The sequence below is a fragment of the Chrysochloris asiatica genome, unplaced genomic scaffold (genome assembly GCF_000296735.1).
Source record: "Chrysochloris asiatica unplaced genomic scaffold, ChrAsi1.0 scaffold00069, whole genome shotgun sequence".
Lineage (NCBI taxonomy): Eukaryota > Metazoa > Chordata > Mammalia > Afrosoricida > Chrysochloridae > Chrysochloris > Chrysochloris asiatica.
The window spans coordinates 1,798,532-1,815,052 of NW_006408587.1; the positions used below are offsets into that span (position 1 = coordinate 1,798,532).

Sequence of the window (16,521 nt, forward strand, 5' to 3'; positions counted from 1 at the left end):
CTGTGGGTTAATGCGCCAGACTGCAAAGCCGTTTGAACTGCAAGACTGGTGGTTCAAGCTCACCAGCTGCTCCTCAGAAACCCTATCCAGGGTCGCTATGGGTCGGAACTGACTTGATGGCACTTAACAACAACAACAATGTAGAATCATGACAGTTGTATATCTGATGATTAAAACTTGTCCATTTCTAGCTCACATGTGATTAAGATAAGAATCATCCTAATAGTTTACAAAACCAGAGCACTAAGTTTTTTTAAGTGTAAGACTTCTCTTTCCCAGAAAAAGTAAAAATTGGAGAGGTCTGATTTCTTTGATACTGTTTAATATTTGAACTCTACTGGATTCTATTTGTGATTTATCTGCTTACATGATTTTTTTGCTTTTTTTATAGTTATGGTTTATGTAACACATTGTGCCTCTACCCAGATTACACATTTAAAATGGTTTTATTTTGATGCTTTTGTTATAGCTTTTTTAGTTTGTTATAGTTTTCCCAGAATGACTAGTGCAATAAAGGTGATCTTTGCTTACTGAAGTGGTTACAAGTCTGGCAGCTAACCTTGATCTCAGCAGTTCAAAACTACAGCCATTTCACAGGAGAAAGATGAGGCTTTCTGCTTCTGTAAAGATTTACAGGCTCAGAAACACTGTGCAGGGTGGTTATGAGTTGGAACGGACTCCACGGCATACCACCACCACTGCTGCTACTTTTATGTGCTCTGAAGTGGTAGAGTGGAGGTCCGTTGTGGTGTAAGCTTGCCTGTTCTGTGCAGCTTCCTAGTGGCAGGCCCATAAATTTTGCAGACTTGTTGCTTCACAAATATGAGAGCTACTGATTAGTTTCCTAAGTTGGTCAGCTAGTATTGTTTTCTTTGTATTAAAAAGAATTGCATTCATTTTGAAGAACAAGGTACAGTAAGTCTGTGGTTGAAGCCTGACTAGTATTTGAAAATATTAGTAAGTTGTTATTCTTGTCATCTTCACGTTGGTATTCTTAACATTATTCCTTTCTCATAGGTGGTGTATGATGGACTTTTTGGTGCAAATACAAATTCAAAATTAAGAACATTATCTCTGCAGTTTGTGCATCACATTTGTATAACGTAAGTTTTCTGAATTATTTGACGTTTTTAAGTCATTGGAGTGACCAAATTATTAATATATCCTGCCTAGAAAGAACAATCTTGCTTTTCTTAAAACTTTTGTTTTCAACAGATTATTTTAACTTGTTCCAGTTATATCTTTTAATTAAGTAGTTATTTGAAAAAGATATGTACCTATGAGCTTTTCTTATCATACATTATGGATAACTTGTTTGTATGTTTTTCTTGTTTTTTTAAAGTTGTCCAGAAATCAAGATTAAGCCATTAGGTCCAATGCTTTTGAATGGCCTCACCAAACTAATCAATGAATATAAAGAAGTAAGTGATTTGCCAATGATATTTTGTTAATATTTTATATTTTAAAGTATTTTCTGTAATAAATTTTCCTGTTCTGTAAATTGATGTAATTATTGTTTGATATTTCTTACCATTTCTACTTGAAATGGTACATAATTGAGAAATCACTGGCAAATTTTGCTCTTTTTAGAAGTAAGTGTAGAAGACTGGTAAGACTGATTGTAGATTTTGAGGGGTCTTATTTCTTTAACGGAGTCCTGGTGTGGCGCTGTGGATTAATGCGCCAGACTGCAAAGCCATTTGAACTGTGAGGTCGGCTGTTCAAGCTCACCAGTTGCTCCTTGGAAACCCTGTACAGGGTCGCTATGGGTTGGAACTGACTTAGATGGCACTTCACAACAAATTTCTTTAACATTTTAAAAATCAAGTACATTTTAATGCTATTTTTAGGCATGGTATAAAGATAAAATTAAATTATTTTAATTTTATCTTATGACTTATTTTCATTGATAAACAATGTTAATTCTCAGAGGTTGAGATTCTACTGATTTTAAAATTGTAGTAAAACATGCATTCAGTAAATTTTTGATTCCTTGAGCTAACAGGGATGAGAATTCCTTGAATTACAGATTCTGGTAGCATAGTGGTTACAAGTTGGGCAGCTAATATCACAGTCAGCAGTTCGAAACTACCAATGGTTCCGCGGGTGAAGGATGAGGCTTTTTGCTCCTGTAAAGATTTACAGCCTCAAGTTGGAACTGATTCCACAGCATATAAACCACCACCATATAGATAACCACCACCATATGTATACTTATGTGTATGTGTATGTGTGTATATATATATATATACACACATACACATGCACACACACACATACACATATATGTATAATTTTTTTTGTTTTTACACTGTATTTCACTGTCTCTAGCAATTTAAGGTATTCGTTAATCAAAGTTAAGATTTCAAGAACACTAATTTGTATAATTTTCCTACGTCTAAATATGAATGCATGGTTGTAATATAATAATCAAAATTATGTTGTTTGGGGTTTGAATTGAGTTTGAATTCTAGTTTTATTCTTTGATGAGTAAGTTTCAGTTCTTTGGACCTTTGTTCCGTATCTGAAAAATGAAAATAATAAAACCCATCTCAGATGATTATTGTAAAGATTAACTGAGATCAGTATTTTCACAGCGAAGACACATTAATAGACCTATTATTAGTGAAGGGAGTCCTGGTGTGGCGCTGTGGGTTAATGCACCAGACTGCAAAGCCGTTTGAACTGTAAGGTCGGCGGCTCAAGCTTACCAGCTGCTCCTTGGAAACCCTATACAGAATCACTATGGGTCGGGATTGATTCAACGGCACTTAACAACAACAATATTATTAGTGAAAAGTCATTCATTTGTTGTGGCGCTGTGCTATGTGGGTCAGACTCCTGCATTCTTTCTCCTATTGTGTGCTTCCTTGGTTTTTAAGGTTCAGGGAAACCTTCAGATTATTTTTATGGCATAAATGGTCAGTTCCTCTGAGTGGTTGGTAGAAATAAAACTTTTTTGGGTTTTTAGCAAAAATACCCCCACACAAAACAGTTTATATAAAAAAATGGTTATAGAGGCTAGACAACCCCTTACCTCCAAATGACACAGGCATTCTTTCCCAATACATAAATTCTTAGAGTGGTCTTTTAGGTATGGAAGGGAAAATCATACAATAAATGTAAAAACATCAATTGGCAGAAGTTTGTTACTATATTCCTGGTTAATAAGTCTCAAAAATTATTTGGTTTCATAAATCCATGTAATTACATCTGTATCATGAGGATAGAACCTTACTAATTCAATTGTTGACCATGAGTCTTTTATTTTATTTTATTTTTAAAGTTGAAATTTAAGGACAAGATGTTTATAGTGATGAAAATTTAAAATACACTGTAATTAACTGTAATTTTGAGGGAGAGAGGGAGGATCCCAGTGGGTTGGATCAGTGGTTAGTTTTCTAAAAAGTTAAGCTGTTTTCCCTAGCATATAGGAGATATAATCTGATACAGGTTTTGTAGTGTTGAAAATATTCTGAATTTAGCACCCGATAAGAGAACCTTTATTTGTTACCACTGCATTTTCTTTTTGGTGTGATATGGGGACACCAGCTTTTGTTTTGTTTTTCCTTTTAGTAGTGTGATTGATTATGGAATTGAACTTTTGTTGTTGATGAGATGCTAATTTGTAGTTAGGCAGAAAGAGTTTCATGTTTAATAATGAGTAAAATAATGGGTGTAATTGCAGTGAAAAAGTTTTGTTGTTCACTATGTTTTCAGTTTTGTTTTGTCTGTTTTTTTTTTTGTTTGTTTGTTTGTTTGTTTCTCATATTTCAAGGACCCTAAACTGTTGTCCATGGCATATTCAGCTGTTGGAAAACTTTCCAGGTGAGTAAACTCTTTTTCAGTGAGGTAGTACATTTTAGTGAAAGCCTGTTGGTAAATTAAGGAAAATTAGGTGGCATTTAATAAATCTTAGAAACTAAATCGATTGTGATTCTGCAAGGAACTTATTTAATGGCCATTCAGCTGTGTAGAAACATCTTCCTTGTAATATGAAAAAGGTGTGAGACTTTGAAGTTTACTTTTGAAAATAATGCTACCATGGTCATTGGTCTTGTTATAATGAGTCACATTTTTTATACCTTGTAGGGATTTCTTTCATTTTATGTGTTTCTGTTGACCTTTAACTTCTATTGTTTATAATCTGAGTGATCGTTTTTTCCAGAATTTTCTTTTCAGGAGATGAATTTTTTTCCCCCTTCTGTTCTGTATATTTTCCTCAGCCTAATTCCTCTTGATGCCATCATCTTAACAATATTTCAAAGCAGGGGCCTAGAAGTAATGTGTCCTCATCGACACTGTGCAGCGTCCCCTCCCAGTGCAGGTTTTGTGGAGTCTAGGTCTTAAACTCTTCTATATTAGGCAGGAAATGGAGCTTTAGGATTTGAGAAAGTAGCCCCAAGAAAAACTGCTAGACTGCAGGGTGGTTAACATACTGCCCATGTCCTTTGGTTATCTTACCTTGGTAGACTTTAGTTTAACTAGCAATAATATAGTTTTAATTATTATCTTTTTCAGAAAATCAGAAATGTTAACTGAATGCATGGACTACTATGCAGAGGGAATGTTTGCATACTAGAGGGGTCTCCAAAAGGTTTTGGGAAAAATTCTATCTTTATTTTTAAAGAAACTTTTTATTGTAAATTGAGTGAAGGTTTACAGAGCAGGTTATCGGTTTTACATCAAACAAATCACACACTTTGTTTCTTTGCAATGATTGCAACCTCATGTGATAATTATCCCACTTCTTCCCTTTGGTTCTCATTTCCATTCTACCCTCCTTGCCAACTCCTTTCTGAATCTTGTCCTCAGATAAATGTTGCCCTTTTGGTCTTGAATGGTTGACTGTTTCATAGTGAGCATAGCTCAGTAAAATTTTTGTCAGTATCTTTTAATTCAATGTATCCATGAACTTTTTGAAGCCCCTTTGTATATGCATATATGTGTTAATCAAGGAATACTTGGATTAGACTGTTAAAAGACATTTAATATTTACTTTAAAAAATATTTGGCTCTTGGGGGAGTGTTCTCATGCTGATCTTTTATCCAGAAATGAGAATAAGTTAAAGGAAAATTGAGTGTGTAGTTTTATTTTCTCCTCTGTTTTTATTTCATGAAAATTTCTGATAGTAAGAGTCACCTTATTCTCTTACAGTCGAATGCCCCATTTATTCACTAAGGACATAGCTCTTGTGCAGCAGCTTTTTGAAGCACTATGTAAGGTAGGAAAACAGCTGCCAAGTTTGTGCTTTTTGTTTGTTTGTTCCCTGGAAACACAGTGTAGACGAGGAAACATTACTTTTATCTTCTTTTTAGGAAGAGCCTGAGACTCGACTTGCTATTCAAGAAGCCTTATCCATGATGGTTGGAGCTTATAGTACTTTGGAAGGAGCACAGCGAACTCTCATGGAGGCACTTGTAGCGTCCTACTTAATAAAGGTAGGACCAACTGAGAACCATCAGGGCTAGTATTATTCACATTTTACATTTTTAGGAACAAAATTGGAATTGGTTTTCTCTTTATCATTTTGATAATTAAAAGAATGTTTTTTTTTTCTACTGGGGCTTTGACTTACAGTTTAAAAACTTTTTCTTCAGTATGGAAATCAGAGTTTAGGGGAAAAGCAGTAATGTTCCGTAATGCTTACAAGTGAAAAAGGGAACACTTTTCACATGGAAGCATTACGGAATGGTGCAGTGGGCTAAACATTGGGCTGGTGACTGCAAAAGGTTAGCAGTTTGAATCATTCAGTTGTTTTCCAGGAGAAAGATGAAGCAATGTGCTTCTGTAAAGAACTGCAGCCTCAGAAACTCTATGGGGCAGTTCCACTCTGTCTTTTAATTATTCAGAATTGACTCGACTGTAGTGGGTTTAATGTCATGGCTTCCAAAATGAAAATGTGTTGTCCTCTTATTCAAGTTTTGTTTTATAAGTACAATTTTATTGTGTTTAAGGTAAATGTTTGCATAGCAAATAAGGAACGCTCCCATTTATTGGTGATAATTGGTTACATTTTTTACAGTGTGTCATCATTTTCATTCATTCTGTTCTGGTTGCACTATTTTCCAGAACTCTAGTTTCCCTACCCCTTTACTTTCACCTCTTTCCTTTTTTTTTTTTGGTAGTCTTTGGCCACTTGGTCTCATATAAATGATTTTTTAAAGGAGTTCTCTACTCATGGGTGTTATTATTTATTTTATGAGCCAATCTGTTATTTAGCAAAAAGGTGACCTCCAGCACAGTTTCAGTCAGGTAGTTCTCTAGTCTCATCTGGTCTGCTAAGTCTGGATCACAATTTTCTCCCTTTTTATCAGGATCCATCTAATTGTTGATCCAGCGGTCCACAATTGTTTGTAGTGGTAGTGGGTACCTTCTAGTTCTTCTGGTCTCAGCAGCCCTCCGTATACATAAAAATAAGTTAGATGAGGCTGTGGTTTATTTATATAGACTTGTTTCTTGGAGTTTTTGGTTTCCTTCTTTCTTTTTTTTTTCTGGATGAGTAGAAGCCAGTGATTTTATATTAAATGACTGCTCCCAATAGAGCATATACTTTATGAACTGTTTTATGCCAGTTAACTGAAGTGCTCCCCTGGACTCTTGTCTAACCCGTAAAACTCAGAAAACTAAGCTTGCAGGGTATTTAGTTGGTCTAAGAAGTATCCAAACCTATGTCCCTATAAGATTTATTTTACATATGGCTATATGCTCTGGTAGCATGGTGGTTACGAATCGGGCTGTTAACCTCAGGGTCATCAGTTTGAAACTACCAGTTGTTCCATGGGTTAAAAAAGAGGCTTTCTGCTCCCATAAAGATTTACAGCCTTGGAAATCCTGTACAGGGTCGCTATGAGTTGGAACCGACTCCATGGCACATGACAACAACATACAGGCATACATACACATACCTATAGTTATATACACCTATAGATACATCTCTCTGCACACATCCGAGGGTACTTTAGAAATTCATGGAAAAGTTACTGTCTTTCAATTAGATTTTTTCCACTAACTTTTTGAAGCCCCCTTTTATGTACTCACATATTCATACTATCCATACACATGTATGTCTATGTAGACATACCTAGGCAATACTCTGGGTTTAGACTATACAATACAGTGACTATACTTTTGTTGTGATGTCAACTTGAATTTTGAATTGTTTGTAATTATGATGACTATCTTGACTAGAATAAGTACTTACACTTGTTTCTTTTCTTTTGTTGTGTGTGTACCCATATGTGTAAATTAGCCTGAAGTTCAAGTTCGACAAGTGGCTGTGAAATTTGCAAGCACAGTGTTTCCCTCAGATCATATACCTTCCAGATATTTACTCTTACTAGCTGCAGGAGATCCGTAAGTTTCAAAAAAGTGCCAATTTGAGTTTGGGTTTATTTTAGAGTTATTTGAAAATTACTAGAAGTTTTTGTTGTTTGCAATGTTGGTCCATGGAATTTAGAAGAATTTATTTAATAGCCAAAAGTATGATTCTTGACATCATGTAGACTATAGCTGTATATTTATATATTTTCATAATTTGTATTGTTGTTGGGGGTCCTTGAGTTGAGTTCTGACTTATAGGGACCTTATGCACAAAGGAAAGAAACACTGCCTGGTCTTGTGCCACACTCACTATTGTTACATTTGAGCCCATTGCTGCTGCCACTGTGACAGTTGTTCATCTCGTTGGGGGATCTTCCCCCTCTACTTTGCTTAGCATGATGTCCTTTGCCAGGGAATGTTCCCTCCTGATATGTCTTAAGTATGAGAGACAAAGTCTCACCATCCTGACTTCTAAGGAGTTTCTGACTGTATTTCTTCCAACACAGATTTGTTTGTTCTTCTGGCAGTCCATTGTAGTTTTAATGTTCTTTTCCAACATTGCATCAATTCTTCTATGGTCTTCCTTATACATTGCCCAACTTTCACAGGCATATGAGGCTATTGAAGATACCATGACTTGGGTCAGGCATGCATTAGTCCTCAAACAGACATTTGCTCCTGAACGCCTTAAAGAAGTCTTGTACAGCAGGTTTGCCTAATACAATGCATTATTTGATTTCTTGACTGCAGCTTCCATGAGTGTTGTGTTGATGATGGATCCAAGCAAAATCAAGTCTTTGACAATTTCAATCTTGTCTCCATTTATCATGATGTTATTTATTGGCCCAGGATTGAAGATTTTTGTTTTCTTTAAAATGAGGTGCAACCTATATTGAGGGCGTTGGTCTCTGATCTTCCTCAGCAAGTATTTTAAATACTCTTCACTTTCATTTCTGCAAGCAAGGTTGTATCCTCTCCATATCACAGGTGGTTAATGAGTCTTCCTCCATTCCTTCTTCATATAATCTAGTTTCTTGGATTATTTGCTCAGCATACAGATTGTGCACACCTTTCCTGATCTTAAACAATGCAGTATCCCTTTGTTCTTTTCAAACAACTGCCTCTTGGTCTGTGTACATGTTCCTCATGAGCATAATTACATGTTCTGGAATAGTCATTCTTCACAGTGTTGTTCAGAGCTTGTCATGATACACACAATTGAAAGCTTTTGCATAGTCAGTAAAGTACAAAATCTTTGTGGTATTCTCCACTTGCAGCCAAGATCCATTTGACATCAGCAATGATTTCCTCATTCCACATTTATTGTTTGAATCTGGCTTGAATCTGATAGTTCCCTGTTAGTGTACTGTTGCTTTTGTTTTTGAATTATCCTTAAAAAAATTGTACTTATATGTGATATTAATGATATTGTTGGATGATTTCTGTTTTCCATTGGGTCATCTCTCTTTGGAATGGACACAAATGTGGTTTTCGTCCAATTTGTTAGCCAGGTAGCTTTTTTTCAAATTTCTTGGCATATATGAGTGAGTGCCTCCAGAGTTTATTGAAAGATTTCAATTTATATTTTGTGAATTCTTGGGGCCTTGTTCTTTGCCAATACCTTTAGTGCACCTTGGACTTCTTTCTTCAGTATCATTGGATCATGATTATATGCTACCTCTTGAAGTGGTTGAACATCATCCATTTCTTTTTGGTTCAGTGACTATGTATTCTTTCCATCTTATTTTGAAGTTTTCTGCGTCATACAATATTTTGCCCATAGAATCCTTTACTATTTTAAATCGAGGCTTGAATTTTTTTCATTAGTTCTTTCAGCTTTAGAAATACTGAGCGTGTTCTTCCCTTTGGTTTTCTAACTCCAGATCTTTGCGTCTTCATTGAAGTATTTGACTTTGACTTCTGGAGCTGCCCTTTGAAATTTTCTGTTCAGCTGTTTTACCTCCTCATTTCTTCCATTTGCATTAACATCTCTACGATGGATAACAAATTTCAGAGTCTCTTCTGACATCCATTTTGGTCTTTTTCTTTTTCTTGTCTTCTTAATGACCATTTGCTCTCTTTCTATATGATGTTCCTGATGTCACTCCATAACTCTTCTGGTCTTCTGTCATTATTGTACAATGCATCAAATTTGTTCTTGAGATGATCTTTATATTCAAGTTTGATATGTTGAGGTGAAATTTTGAGTCTTGGTGGATTTGTTTTAATTTTCTTCTTCAGCTTCATCCTGAACTTGCATGTCAGCAATTCATGGTCTGTTTGACAGTTTGGCCCTAAGCTTGTATTGACTGATGATGTGGAGCTTTTCTCTTTCCACTGTTGTAGTCGGTTTGACTTCTGTGTACCCCATTTGGTGAGGTCCATGTGTTTAATAATCTTTTACATTCTTTAAAAAAGGTATTTGCAATGAAGAAGTCATTGGTCTGGCAAAATCTTATCATGCAAGTCTCCAGCATCATTTCTATTACCAGTGTTGTATTTTCCAACAACCGATCCTTCCTCTTTGTTTCCAATCTTTGCATTTCGGTCACCAGTAATTATCAATCCATCTTGATTGTATGTTGGATCAATTTCAGGCTGAAGAAGTTGGTGGAATTCTTCAATTTCATCATCACTGGCTTTAGTGTTTGGTGCATAAATTTGAATAATAGTTATATTATTATTATCAAAACTGGTCTTTCTTGTAGGCGTATAGATATTATACTATCACAGATAGCATTATACTTCAAGTGTTCAAGATAGATCTTGAAATTTTCTTTTTGATGATGAATGCAGCACCATTCCTCTTCAATTTGTCATTCTTGGCATAATATATCATGTTGTTGTTGTTATGTGCCCTGGAGTATATCATATAAGTGTCTTAAGCTCACTCATACCTCGGATGTGAGCTTAAACAATATAAAAGATGATTGTACACATTATACACATAATGAGAAGCTCACTAATGCCTAGGATATGGAGTCCTGGTGTGGCGCTGTGGGTTAATGCGTCAGACTTCAAAGCCATTTGAACTGCAAGGTCAATGGTTCAAGCTCACCACCTGTTCCTCAGAAACCCTATGCAGGGTCACTGTGGGTTGGAATCGACTCAACAGCACTTCACAACAACAATGCCTAGGATATCTTTATGTGTTCCATAGGAGACCTATAAACAGTTCAGAGGCAATTTAGAATGTAAAGGACCTTAATATCATGTCTGAATAAGACTGTTGCTCATGTCAATCTCTGATCTGCCTGAAGTTGGTTGAATGTCAGTTTTTTTCATATTAAAGTTGAAGTGTCAACTATTATGCTACACAATGGTAGATGAATACATAGAGGTGTAGGAATTTGCTGGAGTGTATAGACCACTTGAGAGCTGGTAAATTTTTGAAGTTATATTATTAGTAAATCCTGTGAGAGCCAGAACTTGTCTCAAAAATTCCTCACCACTTCCAGGATGCAGTCTTAGAACTTTTCAATCAATCATTTTAGTGGAAAATATTTGAGTTTTTCTCCTGTCTCTTAACCTTATACTGGTACTGGCTTTCACAGGTAGTTTTTCACTGTAGTTGTTTATGACTTAACTCTAATAAGAGTAAAAAAAACAGATGGTAACTTGATTAATTATAGCCTTTCATGTCTTTTTCTGCATGTAAAAATTAGATAATGCAAGCCACATGACACTTCAAATTTCATGAAATTTAAAATAAAAGTCACTGGCTATTCCAATAACTCCATCTTATGTTTTTTCTGACGTAATTGTAATTCACGTATCTCATTTCAAATGAACAGCTGTTGCTTCTTACTGTGTGAAATGTTAAGGTCCAGGTATAGACCTGATCTACAGTGAAGTTGATGCCAGTGTCATCACAATGAAGTTGGAGTTGTTAAAGTCAGGTGCATGTGGAGTTCAGTTGTCATATATCAATGAAGTTGAATTTTGCCCATCTTTTATCCATTACAGCTTCCGACACTGACTTCGTTATAGTCTAGCACCTAGCCTGCTCTCAGGCAGTGTTATAAACAGTAAGTCATACACTTGAATATCTGTGAGTGAACAACTGAGAATGATAGCATCAACAAATTATGTGCTGCAACATTGTATGTAGTACATATTATTACTGTAAGCTGTAAGCCCCCACCCAAAGCAAACAGGCAACCCAAACAGACAGTTGTTCATGCAGTTTGTCCTCTTTTAGTTACATTGTAACCTGGAAAATACCTATAATATATTTTATTTACAGTTATATAGTCATCAGTATATTTAAGTCATTTTCTTAGAACTCCAAATAATCATTCTCCAATTAGAGAAATTAATTTTTATTCTCATTTGTCTTTTTGAAAGGCGAGAAGAAGTTCATGGAGAAGCACAGCGAGTATTAAGATGCCTGCCTGGTAGAAACAAAAAAGAAAGTGCTTCTAAGCAGATGCCTTCTTTCCCAGAAATGGTGTATTACATCCAAGAAAAGGTATAAGATTTAACTTACAATCATTATTTTGAGTAGTATAATGAATGATGAAAATAAATAAATGTTTTAAGTGACTGGAGTCCTGGTATGGTGCTGTGGGTTAATGTGTCAGACTGCAAAGCCGTTTGAACTGCAAGGTCAGTGGTTCAAGCTCACCAGCTGCTCCTTGGAAACCCTATACAGGATCGCTCTGGGTTGGAATCGACTTGATGGCACTCAACAACAACAACATTAAAAATGTAATCATTCAATGAATAGTATTAAAATTTGTAACTGTTAATACAATAAGAGGAAGAAAAGTAGAATTCTCAAATGTAATTATTTTCTCTTACCTGAATTGGAATTACTTATATTTCCTTTCATGCTCTTCAATATTTTGTGTTTGAAATTCTTTCACTTGATCTATGACATGCTTAAAAAAATACACCTTTTTATTTATTTATTATATACTTAAACTTTTTATTGTGAATTAAATGAAGGTTTACAGACAAGATCATCAGTTTTACATTCAACAAATCATACCCTCTGTTTCATTTCAATGATTGCAATCCCTTCCATGCAACAACAGTCATCTTGCTTCCTCCTTGTGAGTTCTATTTCCATTCCACCTACCTAATAAATCTTGCCCTTTTGATTTTGAATGATTCACCATTTCATTTTGTGCATACCTTGCTAGTGTCATTGTCTCACCTATATAACTATGTACTATATGGCTGAAAATTGGGCTACGAGAATGAGTTTCTTTTCAGAACTGAAGGGTGGTTGAGGACCATAGTCTCAGGTTCTTCTAGTCTCTTTCTAAACAGTAAGCCCAGTTTTTTGTATTTTGTTTTTTTTTTTTTTAAATAATTTTGAGTTTTGGTCCACATTTTCTCCTCTATCTGGGATCTTATATCCCTTGCAGAGCAGTTGGTCATGTGATAGCTGGGCACCATCTAGTTCTAGTCTCATAGTCATAGTGGAGTGCTTTGCCTTTTTTTTTTTTTTTTTTAAAGAACTCTGTGGGGGGGTGGGGGCTGCTTTTACTCTTTCCTGCTATCCTTGAACAATTTTTTTTTTTTTTTTAAATAAGGGCCCTACTCTTTGTTATTGTTAAGTGTCATCAAGTGGGCTCTGACTCAAAGCGACCAGGGCAGCATAACTCTAAGGGTGCCTCAAGAGCAATGGAAGTTTCTTCAGTTGTGTTGATAAGAGAACATTATCCCTATATTGCAGTGCTCCTGTGTTTGCACATGTATGCTCTCTGCTGGTGGTAGATTGGAGAACATTACTGTTGGCTTGAACATGTTGGAGGATACAGTATTGCTTTCTACCACTGTTTGTAGTCCTAGCTTTTGCTCATTAGACACATTCAGGAAGCTGGAGATTATTAAATAGTTGCAATGACTGTCTTTTTCATATATAGCAAGGTAAATCTAGAGCCAGAAGATGCTTCTGTGCTCACATTTTCCTTCTACTCCTAGTAATGAAAATTACTAGTACGATGTGGCCCAGGTGAATGTGTCAGTAGATGCCTGAAGTGAGTTTTTGTGTAAACAGGCTTGTAAAGATGTGAAGGAAAAGTCCACACCCTAGTTACTGAGGCTTATGAGTATGAGGACATGTAAAATTGACATGATTAATCAAAATGTTTTGAATAGAATAAAAACAGAAGCAAATTTTGGAAAATATTATAGCTGGATAGTTGTTTTTGAGCTAATGAAATCCCATTTTTTCAGTAATTTTGTTTGTTTTGGATTTCTTTTTATTAGGCTTCCCATCGAATGAAAACTCCTGCCAAGTATATGACTGGAACCACTGTCCTTCCATTTAATCCAGCAGCTTTTGGAGAGGTAGGATGTTCATTTATTTATAGTTTGCTTTCCTTAAAGGTTCTGAAAAATCTACACCCAAAGACATTCCTATGATATATTTGTGATCTAGGTAAACCCATGTTTATTAATCTACAGTGTCATTAATCTACATCTGACAGTTTATAAGAAAGCAAAACCAAACCATATGAGGAGGCTTGAAATAGTCTGTGGAAAATGGATTGAAAAGATAATGGAATTTTTCCATGAACTTTTTGAAGCCACTTCGTATAGTCGGCCATCTCTATCTGTGGGGAATTGTTTCTAGCACTTACTTGGATACCAAAATCCATGGATGCTCAAGTCCCTTCTATAAAATGGCATAATATATGTAGCTAAAGAATGTACATGCTCCTGTGTACTTTAAATCATGTCTGTTGCTGGTTAAGTTCCATTGAGTCAGTTACTCCTCATAGTGACCCTATATAGGGTTTCCAAGGAGCGGTTGGTGGATTTGGATTTGAACCACCAACCTTGTGGATCAAACTGACCTTGTGGTCGAATGCCTATTATACAATGCCACACTTTGTTGTTGTTGTTGTGAAGTGCTGTTGAGTCGGTTCCAACCCATAGCTACCCTATATAGGGTTTCCAAGGAGCAGCTGGTGAGCTTGAACTGCTAATCTTTCAGTTCAAACGCCACACTTTGTTGTTGTTGTTGTTATGTGCCATGGAGTCGGTTCCGACTCATAGCAACCCTGTGCAGGGTTTTTGAGGCTGTAAATCTTTACAGGAGCAGAACGCCTCATCTTTCTCCTGCGGAACAGCTGGTAATTTCGAATTGCTGACCTTATGGTTCGCAGCCCGATTTGTAACCACTACGATACTAGGACTCCTTAAATCATATCTAGATTACTTATAGTACCATGTTTTCATTGAGTGCGGTTGAGTTGGTGCCTACCCATAGCAACCCTGTATAGGGTTTCCAAGACTGGCGAGCTTGAACTGCGGACTTCGTGGTTCAAACCGACTTTGAAGTCCAGCGCATTAACCCACAGTGCTACACCAGGTGTCCCTTATGATACGTACTACAGTGTGAATGGTATGTTGTGAAATGCCATTGAGTCAGTTCCAACTCTTAGTGACTCTGTATAGTGTTTCTGAGGAGTGGCTGTAGTTTGAACCACCATCCTTTCAGCTAGCAGTCCGAAAGCTTATCCTACAGCGACATACCAGGACTCCTAAATGTTGTATACTTGGGTGAGTCAAAAATTATTTGCACTCTTGACTATAGAACTTATTTTAATCAACTTTTAGAAAAGATAAATTGTTTTTCAACATTCTTGCTTTTCAGTGCACTTTGTTTATCTGTCAAGAAGCTTTTGTATTCCATTATTAAAAAATGTTTTAGGCTGAGTTGCGAGCCACGAATGCATTACTGTCTTCACTTGTTCATAAGACGTGAATCTTGGTACTTGAAGGGCTGCTTTCAGGGGACCAAACAGGTGAAAGTTTTAATGGAACAAGATCAGGACTATAGGAACAATGCTTTACACACCTCAAAATGAAGTTTCTTCAGAGTGTCAATAGTGTGGGCAACGATGTGTGGATGTTCATTGTCATTCAAGATCACAATGCCCTTGGATAGCAGTCCTCTGAGTTTAATCCAATGCTGTTTAGGCTCCAGCTCTTCAGTGAGTGTCTCACTGTAATAAACACTGTTGATTGTTGAACCTTTTTCCTGATAATGTTCCAATACTGTCCCTTGGAAATCCCAGAAAATATAAGCATCAATTTTCCAGCTGATGGTAGACATTTGAACTTTTTCTTGGTCAGTGATCTAGGGTGTTTCCATTCCATACTCTGCCGTTTTCTCTCAGGCTCCTAGTGATGAATCCATGTCTCATCACTAGTAATGATGAGTTTTTTTGAAGAAACTTTTACCTTCCTTCAAGTGTTGGTCCAAATATAGTTTGCATATGTCCAAACTCTTCTGTTTATGCTCTTCCGTGAGTTGCACAAACTTAGAAATCTAAGTGTGTCATGGTTTATTTCATAAGCAGAGCCACGGCTGACCTGCACATGATTTGCCACATAATCCAATGTCATTCCTCTATTCGACACAATAATTTCACATGCACACCTCGATGTCATCAGCTGTGTATTTGGATGGGTGTTTTAATTTAACCTGAGTGTGGACAGTTTTTTATTCTACCTTGTACATAGCACTACATGCTCTCCTTAGCCTTTGAGCTTTTGCTTTGGCTGTTTAACTGGTCTCCCCACCACTGCCTGTGGAAATTTTTGATCCAGAGTTGCTTGAATCCTCAGATGTAGAACCCGTGGATATGGAGGACTGATTGTAATTAGTAATTGATATTTTATTATTGTTGTTGTTGTTATGTCCTGTGGTGTTGGTTCTGACTCATAGTGACCCTGTACAGCATTTCCGAGACTATAAATCTTTATGGGAGCAGAAAGCCTCATCTTTCTCCCGTGGAACAGCTGGTAGTTTCAAACTGCTGTCCCTGAGGTTCGCAGCCCGATTCATAACCAGTACGCTACCAGAGCTTATTATTTTATTTATTTTAATTTTTTCCCTCTTTCACCCATTTTTTTGTTTTTGCTTCTGATCCTGATTTTGTTTTTGTTTTGTACTCAACTATTGTTGTTTGGCTGTTACATAGCCTCCCTTCTGCTTTTGGAGGACTCTTTGTCTCCCTATATTACACAAGAAAAGTCAGAAACCACTGCCAAAAAGCCAAGCTGCAATCACACCTTATAAAATACCAAAACCCAGGCAAGAACCAATACCAGCAGACATATACCAGGAAAAAAGGCAACACCTGTGAAAGTCACTCTGAGTTAAGCAATAAGAAGAGGGAAAAGAGAAGACCACACCCTGATCACATCTCCTTGGAAACAATCATAAAGCA

The 16,521-nt window shown here is 36.4% G+C and overlaps 1 protein-coding gene across 1 annotated transcript in view; it reads left to right on the forward strand.

Moving 5' to 3' along the window:
• KIAA0368 (KIAA0368 ortholog) overlaps positions 1-16,521 on the forward strand; it is a 115,841-nt gene that overhangs the window by 25,527 nt on the left and 73,793 nt on the right. Inside the window, exons 9-16 of the mRNA XM_006864672.1 lie at positions 1,018-1,103; positions 1,343-1,421; positions 3,779-3,828; positions 5,159-5,225; positions 5,320-5,442; positions 7,254-7,357; positions 11,672-11,795; positions 13,547-13,627. Coding sequence (XP_006864734.1) covers positions 1,018-1,103; positions 1,343-1,421; positions 3,779-3,828; positions 5,159-5,225; positions 5,320-5,442; positions 7,254-7,357; positions 11,672-11,795; positions 13,547-13,627 — 714 coding nt within the window. The remainder of the gene's footprint in view (positions 1-1,017; positions 1,104-1,342; positions 1,422-3,778; positions 3,829-5,158; positions 5,226-5,319; positions 5,443-7,253; positions 7,358-11,671; positions 11,796-13,546; positions 13,628-16,521) is intronic.